The sequence below is a fragment of the Ylistrum balloti genome, unplaced genomic scaffold, assembly GCF_031769215.1.
Source record: "Ylistrum balloti isolate Yb309-2 unplaced genomic scaffold, AGI_CSIRO_Ybal_v1 Utg369766, whole genome shotgun sequence".
NCBI classification, from domain to species: Eukaryota; Metazoa; Mollusca; class Bivalvia; order Pectinida; family Pectinidae; genus Ylistrum; species Ylistrum balloti.
The window spans coordinates 548,059-575,608 of NW_026781962.1; the positions used below are offsets into that span (position 1 = coordinate 548,059).

The 27,550-nt window shown below is 35.2% G+C and overlaps 1 protein-coding gene across 1 annotated transcript in view; it reads right to left on the bottom strand.

Moving 5' to 3' along the window:
• The window catches only part of LOC132543820 (single-minded homolog 1-like), a 90,702-nt gene extending 73,744 nt beyond the window's left edge, over positions 1–16,958 (bottom strand). Inside the window, exon 1 of the mRNA XM_060207338.1 lies at positions 16,894–16,958. Within this exon, the coding sequence (XP_060063321.1) occupies positions 16,894–16,958 (65 nt within the window). The remainder of the gene's footprint in view (positions 1–16,893) is intronic.
• Between the last annotated feature and the right edge of the window lie 10,592 nt (positions 16,959–27,550).

Sequence of the window (27,550 nt, forward strand, 5' to 3'; positions counted from 1 at the left end):
CAGGCTTGGGTGTGTAAGGTCACAAGTCTATTCACCATTTGGCCAAATTGCAGCATGGACCAATTTTCTGGTTCCATTCACATCTAGCAAAAGAGTGTATTAATGTGTTGAGATACTTTGACATACATTTACAGAAGAATACCGACCCTGTGGCCTTCCTGATACCTGGTACAAGGGAATCCACTCTATATTGAAGTTAAAACCAACAGTCTGGCCACGTCTAATCCTGGTTAGCTTTCTCATAGAGAATATCCCAAACATATATCAATTTCGGTAAATTATTATTTTTTCATATAAAAAGAAGAAATTCAAATTTAAATTATCTTAAAAAAAACCCTTTATTTGTCTAATTCAAAAAAGTCTTTTAAATTTAATTCAAATAGAGACTTATTTTTGAATCTGATGAAGTGATTTTTCAGTGTTGAAAAATGATCTAACCAGACTTATTGTTTTTCTTGGCCTAGCCCAGTAGTAAAACACAGCAAACACTCTTTTCAATGGTAGCATTCCTATTGATGATCTGTTAAAAACTTGACTAATTTGAAACAGAGAAAGAAAGAAAACTATAAAGAGTGACTCAGAAGTAAGATTGTTATCTGGAAAGCTAAGGAAGTGTGTGGATGGCTTAAAGACGGCAATGTGTGGTAGGAAATCATAATTTTGACAACTAGATTGACTTGAGCAGTATTCAAATATTAAATAACACAGGATGGTCTGATTACGCCTATTTTGAAAGGAAGTGAGAGCGAGAACAGTGGCCAATATACAGAGGCCTGCTGCCTCAAAATGGTGAACAAGATTGTTTATCTTTCTTTATCTCTCAAAAAATATATCTTGTCATAAAGCTGTCTTATCACATGTGTCTCCGGTCACAGAGCTGTCTTGTCACAAGAGTCTATGTTCACAAAGCTGTCTTGTCATAACAGACTCTGGCACAAAACAGTCTTGTTGCATGTGTCTTTGTCACAAAGCTGTCTTGTCACATGTGTCTCCATTCATAAAGTTGTCTTGTCACATATGTTTCTGGTAACAGAGCTGTCTTGTCATGTAAGTCTGCAGTCACACATCTGTCTTGTCCTTAAATCTTGTCACATGTGTCACAGAACTCTCTTGTGAAATATTTAGTCTTGTCACATGTGTCACCTGGTCACATAACTGTCTTGTGATATCTTTAGTCTTGTCACATCTGTCACTGGTCACATAACTGTCTTGTGATATATTTAGTCTTGTCACATCTGTCACTGGTCACACAACTGTCTTGTGATATATTTAGTCTTGTCATATGCACATCAGTAAACAAACAAAAAACATCTAATCAAAAAACAAAAGATTTTACCATAAACTGATTCCAGAATGTCTGGTACTATCTTTAAATTTCTTTAATATTTAGTAGACATCTGGATTGCCATGAATCAAACACAACACAACTAAAACCATGCTGATTCAGTCTGCCAAAAAGTCACTATCTGTAGCAATGAGGATATTTAAGATACTGTCAAGAACAAGGGAATGAAACAATTACCACTGTATCAATTTGGAAAATAACACAATGTTTCAAAAAATCAACATTGAATCAAAAAGCAAAACCAAGAGGTATCTAGGGAACTGTCCACCCGAAAGAAAAAGTTTCTGAATTTGTTACAGCTGCTCAAGATATGTGCCATATATGGTATAGAGCACTCCTGTTACGATAGGAATATATATGTTAAAACATGTGCATACTGGTCATCGAAGAAATCAGAGAAATGTTGCCTCTGTAGACAATTGGTCTTAATAAAGAGGTTTCATTAATATCAATTTGAACTACACTGTAGATCTACTTGTTGAATATGGAAGGCCTTTATAGGCAGGTATTTATAGAATTTGTGTGACCTTTATAGACAGGCATTCGTAGAATATGTGTGACATATATAGAGAGGCATTTGTAGAATATGTGTGACCTTTATAGACAGGCATTTGTAGAATATGTGTGACATATATAGAGAGGCATTTGTAGAATATGTGTGACCTTTATAGAGAGGCAATTGTAAAATATGTGTGACCTTTATAGACAAACATTCATAGACAGGCATTTTTAGAATACGTGTGATATTTATAGACAGGCATTTGTAGAATATGTGTGACCTTTGTAGACATGCATTGTTTTAGTTTAAACAACTTTTTTTCAATATTCAATGATATTACACCTATGTTTTATACTTGAGATGAATACAGGTGGTCTTTATAGCCAGGTATTTCTTGAACACAGGTGGCCTCTAAGGCAAGTTTGACTGTAAATGTTAATATAAAGCAGGAAAAATCTTTTATACATTATTATATATCGAGTAGGAAATCCTGGAAGAAAACTAAGTATATGGATATCAGATTTGCTTGAATCAAATAACGACTCGAGCAAATGTCGGCCATTGTGAACATGCAAATACTATGAGACATGCAAGTGGGATACCAACAACTTGTTTCATGATATCATGCACTTAAATTTCAGGAATTCAGCACGCACTGCAATTCTGAATGGGAGTCTTTTCCGTCTCATTTCAGAACCAATAACAGTACACCTAATCACTTGTAGCAGAAGTTAAGCTTCCTTTGTGAAATTTTCTATAAGACAATGACAGCAGCATATGTGCCAGCCTTTCTACAAATTAAAAAAAAATAAGGCAAAATAAATAAATCAACATTTGCTTTTCTTTAGTACAATAATCTGTTACAAAGCCATGTTCCTTAAGTTACAAGCTGAATCACAATAGTTTTTTTTTTTACATTTTACATTTTATTCTCAGGAATTTTATGTACAGCCAGATTTATGAATTATTATCATAATCAAGGGAAAATAAAAAATAACAACAAAATTATAACAAAGGTTTCTCAGATTTGGATTGAATATAGAAATGCTGCTTAAGGTGGTTGAGTGGCACAGTAGTATGAAGCACATTCCCTGTCTAACTTGGCAATGTAAGGTTCAGTTCCGCTATTAAACATAAGAATATATGAGTCTGTGTCTATCCTGTTAGACTATATGTAGGTTTTAACTGAGCACTTTCCTCCCACAGTAAACCCCCCTCGCACGCTTCCAACAAGAGTGACTGAAATAAGTAGGAATACCTGGTTTTGTAATTTTCAAAAATTAATTTAATTATGACATCATTTTAGCCGATTTAACATCGGGTTACTTGAGTTGACAGACAGATCGGATGAGACAGGTAAATCAAGCAATAGATAGCATGTGAGATTTCCAAGCTTTATACATGGAACAACATTGTCCTCTCACTGAATTACCGATGTTCTGAATCAGAGGGAATATCTGGAGGTCGAATGATAGATCCATCCAGAACCATTAGTTTATATAGTCAGTAATAGGCCACTGTATTAACAGATATGTTTACAGACCCACTGGTAGGTAAACAGGTGTTTTGTCACCTTGTACGGCCATCTTGTTCCTGTGTATTTCACCTCTACCATAGTAATGTCTGGAAGAATGATGTTATTGTTTTTTCCTCGTTTCACTTGGCCGGTTTCGCAAACAGTCAGTTGTTTTTTTTTATGAGAGTTAGAACAGATCTGCTTCCCTCTAGCTTGAGGTGAATGCACACACAGTTATATAAGAATAACTTTTATAATACTGTTGTTGTTACAGAGAGTTTTATCAGTGTACTTCAAGACTTTTATCAACTTCTGTGTAAAGTGCCTGGTCCGTACAAAAGACAGATCAGAAGCTGTATTCAGTCTTTCATTGTGGACTCGGAAAACTTGCGATTTACCTGAGATTAGTCAACAGTTGTTTTAATACAGGCTAGAAGGGTTTGAGTAGTAACTGCAAATAGAGGCAGGAAGAGGAGAGGGGAAAGGGAAAAGTTGGGTGGATGCAGGTCTTGGGACGAGAAGGAGGAGGGAAATGAAAGGGTGGAGAGGGGGGAATGGGAGGGGTAACAGAAGGGGGAGACCTAAGGGATCATGGAAAAAGAATAGAGAAGGGAGAGGGAATGGAAAGAAAAGGAAGAGGGTGGAAAGGGAAAATGGGAGGGGTAATAGAAGGGGGGAGACCTAAGGGATCGGGGGAGAGAATAGAGAAGGGGGAGGGAATGGAAAGAAAAGGAAGAGGGTGGAGAGGGGAAATGGGAGGGGTAATAGAAGGGGGAGACCTAAGGGATCAGGGGAGAGAATAGAGAAGGGGGAGGGAATGGAAATAGAAGAAAGAGAATGAAGTCAAGAAGTAAAACTTCCAAAGACATGTCAGATTAGTCAAATTAGGACATGACTTTTAGCAAGATACCTCCCATAATACACTTCACAAGACATATCTTGTGTTCAGAAGAACTATTGTTTTATCAAGGTACCTAACAAGTAATACAGCTACTGCAGCAGTAAAACAAATGTAAAAATATTTGTCTTTTAAAATGAAATTTGAAAATTGAGTAAAAGAACAAGTGTATCCAGTTAACTATGTAAGACACTGTTTAATAACCTTAGCTTAAGTCTGCCTGCCATCCATACACACAAACATTTATCATAATCTTTCTGCACTTTGTTTTTGACGACATGAACGTTAAACCTAAAACAACGATTTATTTGTTCGCATCTGTCAGATAATATTAGCCCATTCTACAGTGTAATGAGCCTGCTTTTGATCGTACTATTGTTTCCGAGTCAGCCTAATAACACCCTGTTTGCCATCGATCCATTCCCAGGATGTAACATGTAACTCTTCGAAAGTTACGCTGAATCTACAGAGTTCAAACTTCAGGGTAGCTAAACAATTTAATGACAAGAGTACAGCTTAATGTTTTCTCAAATTATTTCTTAAACGGCATAATGGTGCTGGATCGATCTATACTGAAAACTGCTGAAGCTATCCAAGAACTACACTGAAATTTTAGTCTGATCTACATAGAAAACTTCTGGATGTACACTTAACCCTGTAGGATCAACACTGAACCCTGCAGGATCTACACTTAACCCTGCAGGATCTACACTTAATCCTGCAGGATCAACACTGAACCCTGTAGGATCAACACTAACCCTGCAGGATCTACACTGAACCCTGCAGGATCTACACTGAACCCTGCTAGATCTACACTGAACCCTACTGGATATACACAGAAACCTGCTGGATATACACTGAAATCTGGTGGATCTACACTGAACCCTGCAGGATCTACACTGCAACCTGGTGGATCTACACTGAACCCTGCTGGATCTACGTGGAACTACACTTAACCCTGCAAGGTCTACACTGAAACCTGCAGGATCTACACTGAAACCTGGTGGATCTACACTGAACCCTGCAGGATCTACACTGAACCCTGCAGGATCTACACTGAACCCTGCAGGATCTACACTGAACCATGTAGGATCAACACTGAATCCTGCAGGATCTACACTGAAACCTGGTGGATCTACACTGAACCCTGCAGGATCTACACTGAACCCTGCTGGATATGCACAGAAACCAGCTGGAACTACACTGAAACCTGCTGGAACTACACTGAATCCTGCTGGATCTACACTGAAACCAGCTGGATCTACACTGAAACCTGGTGGATCTACACTGAAACCTGGTGGATCTACACTGAAATCTGGTGGATCTACACTGAACCCTGGTGGATCTACACTGAACCCTGCTGAATCTACACTGAAACCAGCTGGATCTACACTGAGATGACATGATACAAACTGCTAAACAGTCAATTTTAACAGGTACCATTTACTAGGCAACTTTTCTTCATTATAAAATATCTTCACTGCAGATAGTGCAGTTTATACACATACCCAGTGGTCCAAATTCTGCAAAAGAGGTTCACTTGTGTTCACATTTTTTGTTTCCACAGGTTCTTTTTACCCTTATTTTCCTTCATAAACAAGTAAAATATTTTCTTTTTTTCGTAATTCTTGGCAATTTTGGTTTTACAGAGATGATTTTGAATATGAACATTGATGCTAGAGGTCATAGGTCATATCTGAACTTGGGATGATGAGGGCATTTCGGACAAACCAATGTTGAACGGCTGATCATATTGTGGTTTTTATGGGACGATGTAGAGAAATGACATGAATTATTTCAGTTTTGTTATTTGATGTAAAAGCAAAATGGTATGCTAGGCTCATCACTAGTGTTTGTGAGGGAATCACTACCCTGTAATACAGGCCTGTCCTTCATGCACATGGATAGCGATTAAAGTTTGTGAGGCAAAACCGTTTGGCTGTACAGGTAGGGTAGAATTACCCGGTCGCTGATACCCCATAATTATTGAGCTCAAGTCAACTCTCTGTCTAATACTGGAGCAGAGGTCTTCCCTACTCCGACTACATCAGCGGACCTCTGTCTAATTCGTACTGAGCTGAGCCAACAGTCAACGGAACAGATAAATCACTCACCGGCCAAACATCTCTACCTCCGGCATGGTTATATTAACATAAACAAATACTGAAGACTTCCACTGATATTTTGTGTAAACAACTTGATTCCCATAAATAAACAGGTAATATGCAAAAGACGTTCCAATGTTAGTATCAAATTTAATAAAACATGAAACAAATAAAGATTTAAACAAAAGACAGATTTGAAAATAATATTGAATTTGATATCATTTAAGTCAACATAGTTTCCACATCTATGGTCACAAGAGTATTGTTAAATGGATGGATATCCTAAAGGATCTGATCTTCATATGAAAGAAATGAAAATAAATTGCTCCTTTTTTCGAATTATACACCCGACAAGAATATAGGGTTGTATACTTCAAAGGTACATAATAAGACTGTGACAAATTCATTTATCAATTCTAATTTGAGGTCATTTGGTACAAAGATGTGATCAGGAACACCCACAAACTTGATATGCCTTCATCACCTCAGCTGATACATTCAGTATTAAGTTGGAGTTAAAACACTAGCACTATGACAAGAGGTCCATATGGGACAGTCTTGATATATTTTTTCAGTAAAAAATTGTCAACATTGATAATGTCTTATATAAAAATAAACTTTCACCTCGTGTATAATTTAAAAAAAATTCCTTATTAGGCATTATGGGTAAATTAGAGTTTGCATTACCCAGCTCTAAGAAAACTTGAAACTGATAAAACACTGAAATATCTTTTGTTTTTATGACTGAAAATTGAAAGTCAAGATGTAGCGAACTTTAAAAATAAATAATAATAATGAAAAAAAATAATAATAAACAGGTTTAGAAATGATTGATAAATTTAACAGAGAGAAGGTAAGAAAAATGCTGATCTGATTCTATAAGAACAACAAATCAGACAGAGACAGGCTTGAAGAAAGAAAGCATTTTATATATATCATGCCAAATTTAAACAAACATGTAAATTCCTTCCAAGAAAAATGTTAATGCCATTGATTTATTACTATAGATGCCAAGCGATTGGGAATTTATGATTTACTGGGTTACAAATGTCAGTGTCAATTTCTTGAAAATGACTTTTTTCATGAATGGTTTTGGAAAGCAATCCTCAGGGTTTGTGTGTAGACCCATATGGGTTTGTCTGAACAGCCCTGAGTCCGCCACACAGTGAGATACTCTAGGGAACCAGTGATCCACGACACTTCCTCCATTCAGACGGTTCCCACCTATAAATGCTGGTGTGTACTTAAGGCCCAATCTTACACGATTACATGCTCACGGCTTTGTCTTATTCTGACTGGAGTAGAAAGGGTGGAAAGTCTGCCCTATAAACTAGTACAGTCACAGACGTACAACCAGAAACACATATTGACAATAATACTGTGTGTCTATTTTGATGGCAGTAGTAGGTAGAAGGGGTAAATTTTAATGATATTTTGATTTGATCTGCTTAGGGATCAGAAGATATCCTGATGCTACTGGTGGAAGCTCAAGGGTCTGTTAAGGGTGGGTGAGGGAATTTAAGAAGTTATGTAGAAGTAACATTGATCTGGATTGGAAACACTTCATTATGTAGTGGCCAAGGTATTGTTCAAATGAGGTAGGAGATGATATATATGACTGCAAAGAAAGGCTTCAAATTTAAAATTATCATTTTGGAGATCAGAATATCGAAGTTGCAGAGATACACACAAATATGTGTATCAACTTTGCAATGATGGTCTATTATGAAACATATTCAGTCATGGATGGATAAATTATGTGGCAAAATAACAGCTGATGACACAGTAGTGTCATGTATAAAACTGATCATGACTGTAATAATTGTGAATATGATTGTTTACAATAACTTGTGATAGTAAGTTAGATATTTCAAAGAATAAATGAACAAAAGTTAAAGGAAATCAATTTCATTATTCGAAAAAAATAAATTAAATTACAGATTTCTTGTCTTCAAATGATTTAGTTTAGATTTCGTTTAGATTTAGATAAAATGGGTTTAGACATTTATAAAAAACATGCCAACTGCTAATGTCATGTTCTACTTAATATCACATTTCCCTCTGACAAATGGAACTTGATATTAAGCAGTACTATTGTATATGCAAAATGTAAGAAATTCTGCTTATGTCATGTTTTACTTAATATCACATCTTCCTCTGACAAATGGAACATGACATTAAGCAGGTTCTGCTGTATATGGAAATGAAAGAAATTCCTAGTGGAATAATGATTGCATATTGGTGATGAGTGGTAGTGATAACTGTGGTTGGTGCATATATTATTTGAGGAAGCAAAACCAAATCAAAGTTAACATATCAGATCTACACCTAGTTATACTAATTCAAACGAGCTAAGTCAAGTAAAATTAACTGTTACAAACTCAAAGGCAAAACGAAATGAATTTATCCCATATGTTGAAAGTGTGTTGCTGAATGCAAATATATGTTCCTTTGAGGTAAATATTTGATGGATACTGCATTTCCTGAAAATGATTCAACTGATTCAATGATTGAGGAATTAAGGGAGATAATTGATTTTCTTTTAAAGGGTATATGATACTTTTTTGATAAAATGTTTTCACAGGATTTAATTTAAAGGTGATTACAACATCTGAAAATTTTAGAGTAATGATGAAAATCTTTTTGTATTTCATAACTGAATTATAAAAGTAACAAAATATTGACATCACTCATATTGATGAAATAAACACAAACACCTCCTTATTATCGATACTTAAGCTTGACGTCAGTGCCGAAACAAATCGGTAGAATACCATACATTATCATCTATGAAATATATAAATTTCTGTTGCAGACCATAAAGTATAACAGTACATAGCAATCCAATGACAATAAACGATATCACAGACACTGCACAATACAATTAGCATCAATTATTCAAACAGAGAGATATAGTTGTGTCGGCAGGCCAGGTGAAAAGAGAATACCTGCAGGATGTTACACATAGATATCTATATGTGTGTTTGTAGGTACTATTGTGAATACTGCTCCAGACATCCCAGGTGTGACCATGGCTGGGTCTCTGGACAAGTTTATCAATTTGTGTAAATCTTTACTGTATACCATAAAAACTGAAATATACAGGTAACAAAAGGTGTGTAGATCAAGGTCTTAATCATCTAAATCTTCAGATAATTTGTCTGGTAATGGTCATAGATCGGTACAGTTCAGCAGTGGTCACTGTCTATGTGTTGTACAGTACTGGTCACTGTCTAGGTATTGTACAGTAGTGGTCACTGTCCATGTATTGTACAGCAGGTCTATGTATTGTACAGTAGTGGTCACTGTCTATGTATTGTACAGTAGTGGTCACTCTCCTTGTATTGTAAAGTAGTGGTCACTGTCTATGTATTGTACAGCAGTGGTCACTGTCCATGTATTGTACAATAGTGGTCACTGTCTATGCATTGTACAGTAGTGGTCACTGTGCATGTATTGTACAGCAGTGGTCACTGTCTATGTATTGTACAGTAGTGGTCACTGTCTATGTGTTGTACAGTAGTGGTCACTGACTATGTGTTGTACAGTAGTGGTCACTGTCCATGTATTGTACAGTAGTGGTCACTGTCTATGTATTGTACAGTAGTGGTCACTGTCTATGTATTGTACAGTAGTGGTCAATGTCCATGTATTGTACAGTAGTGGTCACTGTCCATGTATTGTACAGTAGTGGTCACTGTCTATGTATTGTACAGTAGTGGTCACTGTCCATGTATTGTACAGTAGTGGTCACTGTCTATGTATTGTACAATAGTGGTCACTGTCTATGTGTTGTACAGTAGTGGTCACTGTCCATGTATTGTACAGCAGTGGTCACTGTCTATGTATTGTACAGTAGTGGTCACTGTCTATGTATTGTACAGTAGTGGTCACTGTCTATGTGTTGTACAGTAGTGGTCACTGTCTATGTGTTGTACAGTAGTGGTCACTGTCTATGTGTTGTACAGTAGTGGTCACTGTCCATGTATTGTACAGTAGTGGTCACTGACTATGTATTGTACAGTAGTGGTCACTGACTATGTGTTGTACAGTAGTGGTCACTGTCCATGTATTGTACAGTAGTGGTCACTTTCTATGTATTGTACAGTATTGGTCACTGTCCATGTATCAGGCAGTAGACGGTCATTTAACTCAGGTATGGTCCAGTTATGATCAGGTCCAGTTGTGGTCTGATCGTCCAGTAGTGGTCCAAACTTTGTGATTGAATTACAGCTACGTTAGCTAGTTCCTAGTTTAGACTTATCTCCCATGAGATTTCCAGGTATACATATCTGTCTGCATGCTTAAGTGTGCCGATCTAGGAGGGTGTCAGAAAATATGAACATTGACAGAAAATGAATTTTCAATTTTGCCTGCTGTCAGTTCGTCTGCTGGCAAGACAATGAATACCTCGCCACGATAACATGAGCGTAATTATGTTCAAATTAGCTGGAGGGTAAGGCCATGTGAATCACCTTTGTAATAAAACTCCTGACAGCCAGACGTTCGTTCGAAACCAAGTTCACACCTTAATAGGTGAACAACATATGGATTTGTTCACCATCTTCATTTTTATAAGTATGTCATTGTTTGATCGAGAAGGAATTTCCAACTATTTATATTCTAACAATTGTGGCTACTTTTGTTGGATTCCTGGTCCCCTAGATTCTCTGGTCGTGTAAATGCTACAATCCACTTAATACCTATGTGGACATATGTATCCATAACAGGCATGTATAGTTTGTATGGAGTCTATATACATCTTAATTCTTTCTTATAAACTTACTTATATTGTTTTCAAAAACAATAAATCACATAGGCAATTTCCCCTATCCCAATTCTGTGTAGAATTTTGATGTAAATATTCCTTTTGCAGTTTCAGAATTTGGCTCTTTAAAAATCAATCACTTATTCTTCATAATTCTCAAAAAAAATATACAGTACAAATCCCATTTTTTTTTTTATTAAAACACTGAAAGTGTTATGTAGTATTCTGAGAATGTTCCACTACATATTTTATTGTCTTTTTTGAGAATCAGATAGAAAATGGAATTCCTACAGTTCTTTATTGATAAAAGAGAAGTTTATCATCTTGTTTTACTGAATAAAGAAAAATACTAGAATGTATATTGATTTCATATCTATATCAAAATGTATTGTATTTGAAAAAAAAATAAAAGTAATCGTAACATGTTGCTCCAAGTAAGGCTTGAACCCGTGACCTCTATAGTATCAGCCTTCGATGCTTTAGCGCTTTTGAGTGAAATCACAACCTGGCCCGGCTAGTAAGGTTAACATATCCTCAACATTTTAGTTCACACCCTCCTTCACAACCTTCATCCCCTCAAACTTTCAACAAAGTGACTTCAGCTTTATTTTGATTGATTACAGTGTGGCAAAAAAGACAAAAATACACAGGGTTAATAATAATACTGATTCTGATATCTGGAATTCCAACTAGTAACCACCTGGTCTTAAGTGTGCACCGTACAATCACTAGACGAAAGGGATTTCTATCTGAAGAAGGATAATACACTTATCCAGATGTATCCTTAACTTTTGTATGTATATCATCCTAAAACCAAGGTCAACAACTGTTGATCTTCTAACCAAGGTTAATAAATGTTTATTGTTACTCGAACCCTGGTCAATAACTTTTCCCCCTCTAACCACGGTCAATAACTTTTTATCCTCTAACCCAGGTTAATAACTTTTTTCCCTCTAACGAAGGTCAATAACTGTTTTACCTCTAACTGAGGTCAATAACTTTTTTCCCTCTAACGAAGGTCAATAACTGTTTTACCTCTAACTGAGGTCAATAACTTTTTTCCCTCTAACCGAGGTCAATAACTTTTTTCCCTCTACCTGAAGTCAACTTTTTATCCTCTAACCACAGTTAATAGTTGTTTATCATTTAACCATGGTTGGTTATCTTTTAAACAAGATAAGAAATGACCAAGCTCAATCACTATGACAGCCTAGAATTTTGTTTATGATTCTTCATTTGGCAGCGACTACCTTCTGTGTTTTATTTTTCCATGGAGTGATATGTGAAAGGAAATCTGCATGCAAGATGAAGTTGGTTAACAGAATTGGGGTATTATTCTAAATGCTTTGCTGGTATTTGTCTCAAGTCTTTATTGCTATCTATAAACCTTTATTTATTACACTTCAATGACTCTTTAAAGAAGAGAACATTCTTCTTGTAGTATATTTTCTGTTACACTTTTTCGGCTAACATTGATAAAATCATCCACATATACCACTGAATGCTTGTCCCATCACAACATATCTGTATATATTCTTCATTAAGTAAGCCTCCACAATGATTTCAATTTCAAACAAAATTACACCAAAGAAATGTTATACCATGTAATAAACCCTTTCCTTTCGCAAAGAGCTACTGTTTTGGCCCCTTATATCTTTGTCCTGTAATAAGCCCATCCCCTGACTTAAGAATCAGAGGTTATGTGTTGGCCGCCTTAGATCATTCTCCTGTTTTAAGCCCACACCTGACTTTGAGTAAGAGAAAATGTGAGTTAACCCCCTAATGTCTTTGTCCTGTAATAAGCCCCCCCTCAACTTGAGTCAGAAATAATAGTTTGAACCCTGGGCTTATTTTAGCAGTATAGATATGAGACTATCAATATAAGACAAATTTAAAAATCAAAATGTTAAAATTAACGAAATGTTCTGTTTAATTATTTTCATGCTTGATATCATAAAGAAATAACCAAAATTCTGTTTCTTTCCCAATTTGATGAATTTGTTTTTAATTTTCAACTGTAACATTCCTTTTTAATTTTCTGCATTGTAGTTTTCTTACAAGAAAGCATTTTTGTATAAACTAAAAATTTTGGACAATTAGACGCAAACATCCACACATAGCCTTTTTTAATAAATGAATTCTTGAACTTATTAATCTTTAATTAATTGGCTAGTAATCAAAAAAAGTTTTAACACTTAAAACAAGCATCACTCTTTTTATATATTATGAACAAGCTTTCAGATATACAAAAAAAACCATCTTAACACAGACTATATTGAGATTGTCTGAAAAAACACCTAATCAGCTATTTTCCTAATGAATATATCATATATAGAAGGGAAAAAATAAACAGAACAAGAAGAAATATCCAGCTTTTATGAAATTAGAGGATAATAGGAGTAAAAATTATTTATATCAAATATTAATTCTACAGAAAATCAATGTCATGCATTCAACGGTTACAATGATCAAACACAAAACCTGTACGATAACAAATGCTCAGACGTCCTGACGATTCAGTCAGGCGTAACATATGAATTATACCTGTATTCCGTAAACACAGACTTTTGCCTGTAGCAGACACACTACAATAATCATTTCTACTGAAGTGTTATTGTTGTCGGCTCCCCTTCAATAAAACATACCTGTGACATTGGTTTTAATATTTCATCTAAATCAAGTGTGCCGACAGATGGGTCGACTTCTATAGTTTGGATTTTTGTATTGATGTTCGGAGGTGCAGATCTAATTCATTTCCCAATTTCAATTTTCTTTCCATGTTGTTTTTACATCAAACTACATTATGAGTCAAAGACGAAGTTATATCAATGTCGTTGACAAAGTAGAAAGGGATTCTTTCCATACAATGTCATCCGGCCGACTACCCTCGGCCGTAATTCACCACATCATAATACAAACATCCTTTTGTGATGGCTTTTTAGTGAGCTTCACTCTAAAATATCAGATGTGTTTAATCACATGTAGCAGATCCTAATCGACGATAATGTCTGGCATATGATAACGGTGTTACTGATAATGCTAAAATATGTCTCTATCACACCCCCTCAATATTCTGTTATAATAACAATATTAAACAAGACGATAGGATTCATGGACGAGCGAATAAAAAATATTCAATATATTTCATACCAAACATTTACGGTTTTGAATGTGTAAAATAATAGCTTAGGGTAATTTTTCAGAACAGCTCTCTCATGAAAATATGGATATGTGATATTAATAGTTAATTTTAGTGCAATGAACATCTTAATAGAAATATCTAACAATCTCCTTTTCAAACTCCCATTATGTTTACATAGATATTTTAAAAATTAAAATCTTGGCTATTATTGTGTGATATACATTATCATATTCCAGGAAGTAAAACATATTATTAGTAAATGTTATTAGAAAATTATTCTACGAGAAGCTGCTTTTTGAAACCTTTGTTCATCAGATATGATATTCAACAAAATATTGTTTGTCTATCGACCAAACATATATAATGATCTAACACTCGAAATATCATTTTAATAATTTTTTTTCATTTTTGTATTTTTCAAAATGCTTTGTATGAAAAGTTTTGACATTGTACTTGCATTGGAAATTAAATATAATTTTTAGTTACTTGTTTCTTTACTAATTTTAATCCCCCCCCCCCCCCCAAATAAAAATCAATCTTTCTTCCCAAGCAATGGAAGCTATTGTTTATAAAAATAAGAAAGTAGAGAATAGTTATTCAATTCATATATCTTCTTGTATTTCAATTCTTATCAAACTTGTTCACTAACATTTCATAGAAAAAACAAAACAACAAAATATCTGCCATTAAAATATTTTCATATTGCATTTTGTGATGCGAGTTCAGAACAGGCTATTGTTAAAGAATCTCCTTGCGTATAAATCAATTCTTAAATTTCTGTCAATCAAAAATAAATCACAACCTATTACAAAACAGCAAATTATAAATACAAATCTTAAGAAATCAAGCAAACAAAGAATATATCGTAGATGTTGATTTCATTTAAGAATTTATTCTTGTTAAACATATATCAATTTATTTCACAATGATGTATGTTATTTATTTATTACGTTTTTGTAGACTTTTATTCAGTATGATAAACAGCAAATCTAGTGACAAAAATCAAAAAGAAAAGAAATTCTATATAAAATTTCAGTCTTGATTTTTTGTATTTTTCCTTTTAAGTGCTATGCTCTATCATTATCTTGTAAAAGGAAAATAAAATGGCTATCACATTTTCATTATGAAATTATTCAACAAAAGTATCAGAAATTTTACGATGTTGACATCACAAAGTTTCACAAATTTAATTATTATCATGGAAATAAAAAAAAAAGTATTTCAATTAAGAGCTATGAAATACAAAGGTCGTCCAACACAGTCATTAACAGAATGAAACATTACACCGATGCAATAGAAATCCTCTACAAATATTTTCTGCAAGGTATAAGAATCTAATTTTGTAATGGAAAATGCATTAGGTTTATACTGTGAATACAAGAATGTAAAAATAATGTTAAGTCTTTTATCAATGCGACAATTAATTAGCTGGGGTAATTAGGTCGTGGGTATTATTGTGTCTTTTTGCCATATGCCCCTCACAAAACATTGTCAATGCCCTTATCGCTTTGTAATCAATAGTAATCTCCCCCTGAAGCTCCTTGCTACCGGAGAAATAAAAAAAACTGATCTGGATTTTTGTTTTTAATATCAAAATTATAAATACTGGTGATTCTTGTCTCAAAAACCAACACAACAACAGCAATGTCCATGTTCTAAATTTTCAAAGATAAAAAAAAAATTTTTTTTCATTAAAAACAAAAACATTGCGACAATGAAAAGAAAGAAGCTCGTCACGGCGATTGAACCGAGACTGCAACAAACCCGAGCTCAGTTGCACTGCTATTATACATCAAGGTATTTCTCGCTATCTAATGGGTTCTAATTCATTTCATTTTTCGAGAGTAATTTCTGTTTGTGGAGATCTGTATCTATAACAAAAGGTGAACACACCTATTTTTGTTAATGTAATGCAGGTCCTGTATTCTTTTGTAAATTCTCTGACCGGGTGAAGTAAATTGTCATGTTGTCTTCATCAATAATGAAGTAATATTTTTCTTTATTTCTTAAAACTTAAAGAGAAGATTATATCTACGTTTTAAAATTATTTTCTTTTTAATTTCCCGTAGATTTAAGCTTTACATAAAATTATTTTAACCCTACATCGTGTGAATTTGGTCACTGATAAATAAAGATCTCATAGTATGTATACAGTTTATTGTCCATAACCTGGGTAAATGATTTACATAATTTAAAACATAAACATATGGTTAACTACCTTTGATATTTTCCTTTATAAAGTGAAAAAATAATTATCCATGTAATAGATACCATACACCCCAAAAAATATTGTTCTTTTCATAAACGGAGAAAAGAATCATTGGTATTTTAAAAGTAAAAAATACTTGTATACTGACAGATCAAAAAGATCATGTTTACTTGTAAAAACTTAGCTGTTTACTTATCCTCAATATGTTGTGTTCTTGTATTCATCAAACACAACAAACAAACGATTAACTCCTTTTCAAATTTATGTTTTTAGTTTTGAAACTTCGGATGAATGCGACACAATGAAATATTTCTTTTTTCTTCTTTTAAATTTTCTCCAGATTCAAGATCCAGTATGAGAGCAGACAATCAGGGTAGCACCAAGCATGTTAACGACTGATTATAGCCTTACCTTTTAACAGTCCTCCTTCTTCGCTTTGTGGCATACATAGTTTTTATCACCCAATCTTCCACCATCAGCCGAAGATTCCTTTTTTTTTTTAAACAACACAAAAACCAAACATTGGCAGTGCAGGTATCACCTCGGCGAAACTTTGCAAATATTTTTCCCCATCCCGGCGGAAGTTAAGCATCCTGTCTACAGTGAACTTTCGGCATCTTGAGAGATTTTTTCAAGACATGTAGCGACTATGATTATATTGACAGCAGTCATTCATGACCTTCTTCAGAATAATTGAAGATGAGGAACCAAAATAAAGACCAAATCACTGAAATGGCGATTACACGAAAGCATATCAGTGTTAATATGATAAGAATGCATACATTATAAGAAATATAAATATGACTGTGGACATAGACACTCTGACAATTCCGATCATGTTCACTTACAATCTCCTATGCAAGTTTCATGCTAACTATTTTCAGCCACGCGACCGTCAACAATCAATACACCCCGCCTCCTCCACGTTTATCCCGCCTTGCTGATTATTGTCGGCCAATCACCTGCTGTGAGGCTGAATGGTAGTCCCCGTGCCTTAAATCTACGGGTATTTACTGTGTTCATTTAACAGGTGTAGTTTTGGTATGAATGAATACCTCCCCTAGGGGTACAATTCGCTGGTGTGACAGTAACCTGACTTCTGACCATTATGCTTTTCATCCCATACAAAACCTAGCTATTCAAACTGACTGAAGCACACTTAATACTATAGCATCAAGCCTTTGCCTTTTCCATAGTGTTCCACATTGACCTTAGAATTAGCGTACATCTCAATCAGTGCACACATCCCATCACATCTCGTCAATTTTTCTTTATTCTAATTAATCATGGATCAATATCTCAATATTTTAAATCTGTGCCATAATTTTTTTGATTTTTTTTATTTAAGTTTGAGCAAGGTAATGCTCTTAGCACGGTAATTTGTGAGCCATTTAAGCCCTGGGGTGTTACGAGAAATAATCGTATTTGGTGACAAACCATTGAGAATGGCTGTAATTACCTGAGTGATAATTCCGATAATGTACCTTCACCTAGATGTAATGGTATTACTGCATTACACAAAGAAGTGACATCACACACTGTCTGCCCATCTGGACAACACCTACTAACCATTACCTTCTGTGGCCATTGACCCGCCCACTCAGTTAGACATATCGTTTGACCATCCCGTCTTTGTTAATATATCACTGCATGTTTTCTCCCTGAAATTCATGAAAAGAAAAAAAAATGAAAAATAAAAGCAGAGGAATGAAAATCAATACGTACTTCCGTGTAAAATTTAGAATAACGAATTTACTGTGATTTATCATACAACACAAATGAATATGTGAATAAACATTCAGCATCTTCAAATGTACATGAATTTTCAGTTCATATGTAATTCATGAAACAATAATTTTGATTTTTAAGAAAGAGCTTCATCTGTTGAAGTAGAATTTTCAAAAAATGTTTATAATTACACAAATTACATATGAAACGGAATCAAATTTAATTTTTTTGTATCACATTATCAAATATTCAAAATATTTCAGAATCATTTTTGCAATTGAAGTCTTGAGTGTCTAATGTGACATTTAAAATGTTCAACTGGTAACATCATAATAGGTTGTTATATAACATATTGTTTTATATGTAAAAACTATAACATATAACAGGTATATATATAAAAAAAATAACATAGATCATGTTTCAAATTATGACATCATATAACATAGAAGATTGTATCAGACATATTTAACACATAACTTCTTTCAGCTATCATAATGCATTTATTTTTATTTTCTGTCTTTAATCGTCCACAGGATTTAAGCTAGCTATTAACAGTGTAATAGTATATCTTTAGTGATAATTGATCAATATCTATCCTGTTCAGAAATATAATTTCAATGACATCTTACCATTAAATTATATAAAAATTTTCCCATTATTTTTTTATTTTATTGGGTTCCCAATATTTAATGCCCATTAACTTTTGATGAATATCAATAAAATTTTGTAATTAAAATCAATGACTTTTTTAATACTAAATGTATTTATTTAACAATTAATGTGTTTATCTAACAATTAATGCATTCATTTAACAATTAATGTATTTATCTAACAATTAATGTATTTATTTAAGAAATTAATTAATTTTTGGTAATTCTAATAATAACTGTTCTGTATATTTATAAAGCAATGTTATTTTATTGTTCGGTAATAAGCCCACCCCTGACTTTGGTAGTGCTTGCCTTTCCTGATGTACTGCAGGATAAATGTGGTATGAAATATCATTTACCAGTGAAGAGAAACATTTCACTGTATTCAGGTCAGGTCTCTTCAATAGAACACTACTATAAATCCATTTAGCTCAAGCCAAGCCAAGTTTGCCCATTCTTATAAATAGATATTTTACAACTCTTAATTAACAAACCAATTAATTTGCATACATCTAATAAATGTTTTCATCACAAAAGGTTTCGAGACAACACTGTTCTTCTTGTGAAGGTAATGTAGATTTCGTAATCCTTTGTTTGGATACCTCCAGAGACGCTAAGAGATTGTAGAATATTAGGTCCTTAAGAAGAGCAAATGTTCGGGAGAAACTGGTAGACTTAAGTAATAAAGATATCACACTGAAGATTCTGAGTTGGTTGTGACTGACCACATCCTTTTATTAAATTATTTGTGTTGACAATTGCTATACAAAGCTGTCATGAATGCCAAATCTGTAAGTAAACACATCCTTAAGAACTTAAAAGTTTTCAAAATAAAGAGCTAAAAATATATAAAAATAAGTACGAAAAAAGAATTTTACCTTTGAAACCTGCACAAACTGGAGAAACATTTATTTTTGCATAGGTCAACTCAACCTCTTGACTGTGTTGACCTTCGTTAATCCAAGCTTTCATTAAGCTGCAAGATCAGTGTCTTCATTTAGATTTCATTAAAGCCCTTTGTAGACTTCAAAAAAATTGTCTAATACTTATATGGATATATAAGAACTATCTCTGTCGCGTAAGTATGTGGAGCCAACAAAAAACGACTGGCTCAAAATCAAGGAGTGGGCTTATCACAGGACAATGAAAAGATTGATAGTTCTTGTGAAAGATTAATACATACACAGGTGGGCTTATTACCAGACATGGGCTTATTACCAGACATGGGCTTATCGCAGGATAATTATGTCATACAGTGGACGTCAAGATTTATTGGAAACGACCAATGTTTTTACTGTTGACCAGGTTTTGTGTTTAAATGATACTGATGTTGAATGTTTTACTGAAAATTTCAATGTTACAGTGAGTAGCTGATTGACAGAGAAGATCAGGTTTGACCCACACAGGTTAAAAACAATTGCTGCAACTTTAAAAAAAATTGAAGTGAGCTCTTGCAGCTGATCTTTTGACAAATAAGATTGAATTTTGACTCACGGAATTAGTTCTAGATAATATCTCTATGGCTTTATCAATTTTACAGCCATTGTGACACAAGCTTACAGTCTATATCAATCACTGTTGTTGGTGAGGAAGGAAACTTGTAAAATTGTACAAAACAGGCACAAGTGAATAACACCTTTTCGTAATTCAGAGTTAGATACAGTAGATCCAAACAATGAATAAAACAGCATCATACAGCTGTTTTTTGTCCTTCTAGGACTTGGTAATGATAATATGTGTCTAAATTTTGAAGCCTAGGAGGCGACTGATGAAAATCCAAACTGACCGAACAGAAAGTCAAGATCCATACAGGGAGGTGCAGCAGCCCCATAATTAAATAAAGGAGGTTTTCCTGTAGGAAGAATCAGAAGTACCCTTTTAAAACCCACGTGGTCGGGCAGGTGACCATATGCCTTTTCATATCCTTTCAAGGAATCAAACTCCAGTCATCTAGGTGATTGAAGACAGGTGTGTTACCACTGTGGCATCTAAACCTCTTTTTACTCAGCCAGTTGAAGATTATAGTGTCTTTCAGCAAAAAGGCTCCAGCCAATGTAGATCTTTATTGCCACTGGATACATTGAAAACAGTCATTGTTTCAAAATTGAATGAAAAATTTAATTTTCTAAGGAAAGCATGTTTTAGGAATTTACTATTTTAATTGTTTCTTTAAACTGATGTGAAAAAACAAGGGAATGACGCATTCCTGCCAAGTGTCAGAACAGGAATCGAACCTGGGTCCCCTGTTTGATAATCCGTGGCTCTAGTTACTGAATCTATAAAGCAATCTTTCCATCAGCTGTGTGACCTTTGAAAATAAATATTTTACATCCATGAAAAATTCAAACAATATATTGTTGCTAAGAGAGAAAAAAAGTCGTGCACAATTTTACCCCTATGTGCTAACCATATAAGCAAACAAAACAATACTGACCGATTTGATTTTGCATAGATATCAGATGTTTAGTGACATAATGCCCTAGCTATTCTCTTGTAACATGTAAACAAATGTTAAAAACATACATGGTTTATATATTGATATTCAATTACATGAAATATAAAACATTTAAAAATGATGTGTTTACGAAACACAATGCCCACGGTTGCAACAAAATTCTGAAGTGGGACACTGAAACTGTACTGTGTAAGGCATGCGCTAACTGCATGCACACTTTGTGAAACACTTGCCTTCATTGTGGTAATGACTGTTTTTTTTACTTTCAAATGTAGGTCAAAGGTCATGGTCAAGGTCACATCGCATGGTACCACTAGAAAGGCCATGTCACAAGGAACACACATGCCAAATATGAAAGCCTTACCTCTTATGGTGCTGTAGTTATAACCAATGTTAAATTTTTCATATGCAGATAAAAGGTCATAGTCAAGGTCACAAATTTTGGACTCTTTTGCAAAGGTCTTGGCACAAGAAATACACATGCTAAATATGAAAGCCCTACCTCTAACAGTGCAATAATTACATGCAAGATTTAAGTTAAAACAGACAACATACAAACAGACAGACAGACAGCATGAAAACAATAAGCCCCTGATCTTTTGATACCCGGGGTCATAAAAATTCTTCACTTTTGGTACAATATGTATATACCTAAAATTCGGATTCTGTGTCATTCTATCTTTTTTTTTTCAATTTCCATCACGTCAAATAAATAGAAAGATGGGTAAAAAAAGTGATCTACTCATGATAAAGTCACAGATATTTCTGTGATGAATAGAAATAATTCTTTAACCTTGGTTCCATTAACTTCGAAAGAAAATCAATTTTTTCCGAACATTCTGTCAAAGTATGTGGCACCAGCCTCTCCTTACGTTATGTCATTTCACAATTTCCTTGTAAGTAACGTCATAATATATTTATTACAAGAATACTGTCTGGAATTCAAGAAAGCCAATAGTTTATACCGTGTCAGGATTTTAGAGATATTGTGACTTGGTTTAATCAGATTGCGTATTAATACAACTAGATGTGAAGGTTTTTTAATGTCCTCTGGTACTCAGGCTTCCAGTATCCCAAGAGAATGTTTACATAAACAAAGTCCATCTTTGATTTAATTTTCCAATAGGGTTTTACATCAAATATCACAGATGAACATAAAAAAAAATGGCTGTATTTTGTATAATTAAATTTTCTCTGCGATAAATCATGGTATCAAATCACAGAAAAAAAACAAATATCGTAAGTTAATATGTAAAGTGGGAAAAAGGTTTATTTGTTTGGCACACTTATCTGATAAATGAAGAGTTGTGCACGTGCCGTATCCCTACATCATGATTAAACTATACTGTTAAATGCACTTCAAAAGTACAATGGTAGTGAGCTGTGAAGCTGCCCAAGGGGACACAACTCCTTTTATCACCATTCTCCAATGACCTATCTATGATTGTGTGTTGTCATCACCCTGTAAACTGTTATCATTTCTGATTTCACGCCAATAACGCCCATAAAATGTCAAAAATCAACCTCAAGGCACACTTTTTAAGTACATTTAAAAACTCTTCTTGCTCTGTTTAGCTTGCGGATTGAAAAAGGCTTAGAAGCAACACAATTTCCCCAAAAAACTGAATAAAAACCAAACAAATTAAAAAAGAATAAAGGCCCCTAAAAACAAAGGAAAAAAAAAAACAAAGAAAAAACCTAAATGGAAGAGTTTGATAAAGTTCTGTACCCCTAAACGTTGAATGCTCTCCTATTGCTTTCCTGAACAGTTAAAATCCATGCTAGAGCAGCACTTCTATTTCTGAAAATACACATTCATAACAAGCATGTCAGATGATATGTAGTTTACATCACAATAAGCTAAGATCACCGAACCCAATTTTACAGTCATATTTTCTGTTTAATAGAGCAATTTTTTCAGTTAATTCTGAGCCATTTGCTCATTCTAGGCCAACCAAATGGAGCTGTCTACTCCGTCCAGGCCAAGGGGAGATAATTACTTTGGATTTACAGCAGCTGATTAATCACTCTTGGTCAGTTAAATGAAATACTCACTATCCAAATGTTCTTGCCTCTCAGAGGTACACCAGAATAGATGACACAAGATCATCTTTGTAGGAAGAGAGAAAGAAGTAGATTGTAATGAAACCTCAAAGACAAACTGTGATTGTACAGTATTCTAAAACCTAAACCCTACAGGTGAAAATAAATAAAATATTTAGTAAAAAGGCCTGTTTTCCTCTCTATTAAACTAGTTTTAAAAGACTAGAAATAAACTTTGCTATAAGAATTCATTTTAACTTTTAATTTGTGTAGTGTTGGTGACTGGATTAAGGTCCATGATTTGTGTAGTGTTGGTGTTTGGATTATGGCCCATGATTTGTGTAGTGTTGGTGCCTGTGTTATGGTCCATGATTTGTGTAGTGTTGGTGACTGGATTATGGTCCATGATTTGTGTAGTGTTGGTGATTGGATTATGGTCCATGATTTGTGTAGTGTTGGTGACTGTGTTATGGTCCATGATTTGTGTAGTGTTGGTGACTGGATTATGGTCCATGATTTGTGTAGTGTTGGTGACTGGATTATGGTCCATGATTTGTGTAGTGTTGGTGACTGGATTATGGTCCATGATTTGTGTAGTGTTGGTGACTGGATTATGGTCCATGATTTGTGTAGTGTTGGTGCCTGTGTTATGGTCCATGATTTGTGTAGTGTTGGTGACTGGATTATGGTCCATGATTTGTGTAGTGTTGGTGACTATGTTATGGTCCATGATTTGTGTAGTGTTGGTGACTGGATTATGGTCCATGATTTGTGTAGTGTTGGTGACTGGATTATGGTCCATGATTGGTGTAGTGTTGGTGACTGGATTAAGGTCCATGATTTGTGTATTGTTGGTGTTTGGATTATGGCCCATGACTAGTGTAGTGTTGGTGACTGGATTAAGGTCCATGATTTGTGTAGTGTTGGTGACTGTGTTATGGTCCATGATTTGTGTAGTGTTGGTGACTGGATTATGGTCCATGATTTGTGTAGTGTTGGTGTTTGGATTATGGCCCATGATTTGTGTAGTGTTGGTGTTTGGATTATGGCCCATGATTTGTGTAGTGTTGGTGTTTGGATTATGGCCCATGATTTGTGTAGTGTTGGCGACTGGATTATGGTCCATGATTTGTGTAATGTTGGTGACTGGATTATGGCCCATGATTTGTGTAGTGTTGGTGTGTGTTATGGTCCATGATTTGTGTAGTGTTAGTGACTGGATTATGGCCCATGATTTGTGTAGTGTTGGTGACTGTGTTATGGTCCATGATTTGTGAAGTGTTGGTGACTGTGTTATGGTCCATGATTTGTGTAGTGTTGGTGACTGGATTATGGTCCATGATTTGTGTAGTGTTGGTGACTGGATTATGGTCCATGATTTGTGTAGTGTTGATGACTGTGTTATGGTCCATGATTTGTGTAGTGTTGATGACTGTATTATGGTCCATGATTTGTGTAGTGTTGGTGACTGGATTATGGTCCATGATTTGTGTAGTGTTGGCGACTGGATTATGGTCCATGATTTGTGTAATGTTGGTGACTGGATTATGGCCCATGATTTGTGTAGTGTTGGTGTGTGTTATGGTCCATGATTTGTGTAGTGTTGGTGACTGTGTTATGGTCCATGATTTGTGTAGTGTTGGTGACTGTGTTATGGTCCATGATTTGTGTAGTGTTGGTGACTGTGTTATGGTCCATGATTTGTGTAGTGTTAGTGACACTGTTATGGTCCATGATTTGTGTAGTGTTGGTGACTGGATTATGGTCCATGATTTGTGTAGTGTTGGTGACTGGATTATGGCCCATGATTTGTGTAGTGTTGGTGACTGTGTTATGGTCCATGATTTGTGTAGTGTTGATGACTGTGTTATGGTCCATGATTTGTGTAGTGTTGGTGACTGGATTATGGTCCATGATTTGTGTAGTGTTGGTGACTGGATTAAGGTCCATGATTTGTGTAGTGTTGGTGACTGTGTTATGGTCCATGATTTGTGTAGTGTTGGTATTTGGATTATGGTCCATGATTTGTGTAGTGTTGGTGTTTCGATTATGGTCCATGATTTGTGTAGTGTTGGTGTTTCGATTATGGTCCATGATTTGTGTAGTGTTGGTGACTGGATTATGGTCCATGATTTGTGTAGTGTTGGTGACTGGATTATGGTCCATGATTTGTGTAGTGTTGGTGTTTGGATTATGGTCCATGATTTGTGTAGTGTTGGTGTTTCGATTATGGTCCATGATTTGTGTGGTGTTGGTGACTGGATTATGGTCCATGATTTGTGTAGTGTTGGTGACTGGATTATGGTCCATGATTTGTTTAGTGTTGGTGACTGTGTTATGGTCCATGATTTGTGCAGTGTTGGTGACTGGATTATGGTCCATGATTTGTGTAGTGTTGGTGACTGGATTATGGCCCATGATTTGTGTAGTGTTGGTGATTGTGTTATGGTCCATGATTTGTGTAGTGTTGGTGACTGGATTACGGTCCATGATTTGTGAAATGTTGGTGACTGGATTATGGTCCATGATGTGTGTAGTGTTGGTGACTGGATTATGGTCCATGATTTGTGTAGTGTTGGTGACTGGATTATGGTCCATGATTTGTGTAGTGTCGGTGTGGATTATGGTCCATGATTTGTGTAGTGTTGGTGACTGGATTATGGTTCATGATTTGTGTAGTGTTGGTGACACTGTTATGGTCCATGATTTGTGTAGTGTTGGTGACTGTGTTATGGTCCATGATTTGTGTAGTGTTGGTGACTGTGTTATGGCCCATGATTTGTGTAGTGTTGGTGACTGTGTTATGGTCCATGATTTGTGTAGTGTTGGTGACTGGATTATGGTCCATGATTTGTGTAGTGTTGGTGACTGGATTATGGTCCATGATTTGTGTAGTGTTGGTGACTGGATTATGGTCCATGATTTGTGTAGTGTTGGTGTTTGGATTATGGTCCATGATTTGTGTAGTGTTGGTGACTGGATTATGGTCCATGATTTGTGTAGTGTTGGTGACTGGATTATGGTCCATGATTTGTGTAGTGTTGGTGACTGTGTTATGGTCCATGATTTGTGTAGTGTTGGTGACTGGATTATGGTCCATGATTTGTGTAGTGTTGGTGACTGGATTATGGTTCATGATTTGTGTAGTGTTGGTGATTGTGTTATGGTCCATGATTTGTGTAGTGTTGGTGACTGGATTACGGTCCATGATTTGTGAAGTGTTGGTGACTGGATTATGGTCCATGATGTGTGTAGTGTCGGTGACTGGATTATGGTCCATGATTTGTGTAGTGTCGGTGATTGGATTATGGTCCATGATTTGTGTAGTGTTGGTGACTGGATTATGGTTCATGATTTGTGTAGTGTTGGTGACTGGATTAAGGTCCATGATTTGTGTAGTGTTGGTGACTGGATTAAGGTCCATGATTTGTGTAGTGTTGGTGACTGTGTTATGGTCCATGATTTGTGTAGTGTTGGTGACTGGATTATGGTCCATGATTTGTGTAGTGTTGGTGACTGGATTATGGCCCATGATTTGTGTAGTGTTGGTGACTGTGTTATGGTCCATGATTTGTGTAGTGTTAGTGACACTGTTATGGTCCATGATTTGTGTAGTGTTGGTGATTGGATTATGGTCCATGATTTGTGTAGTGTTGGTGACTGGATTATGGTCCATGATTTGTGTAGTGTTGGTGACTGTGTTATGGTCCATGATTTGTGTAGTGTTAGTGACACTGTTATGGTCCATGATTTGTGTAGTGTTGGTGTTTGGATTAAGGTCCATGATTTGTGTAGTGTTGGTGACTGGATTATGGCCCATGATTTGTGTAGTGTTGGTGACTGTGTTATGGTCCATGATTTGTGTAGTGTTAGTGACACTGTTATGGTCCATGATTTGTGTAGTGTTGGTGATTGGATTATGGTCCATGATTTGTGTAGTGTTGGTGACTGGATTATGGTCCATGATTTGTGTAGTGTTGGTGACTGTGTTATGGTCCATGATTTGTGTAGTGTTAGTGACACTGTTATGGTCCATGATTTGTGTAGTGTTGGTGTTTGGATTAAGGTCCATGATTTGTGCAGTGTTGGTGACTGTGTTATGGTCCATGATTTGTGTAGTGTTGGTGACACTGTTATTGTCCATGATTTGTGTAGTGTTGGTGACTGTGTTATGGTCCATGATTTGTGTAGT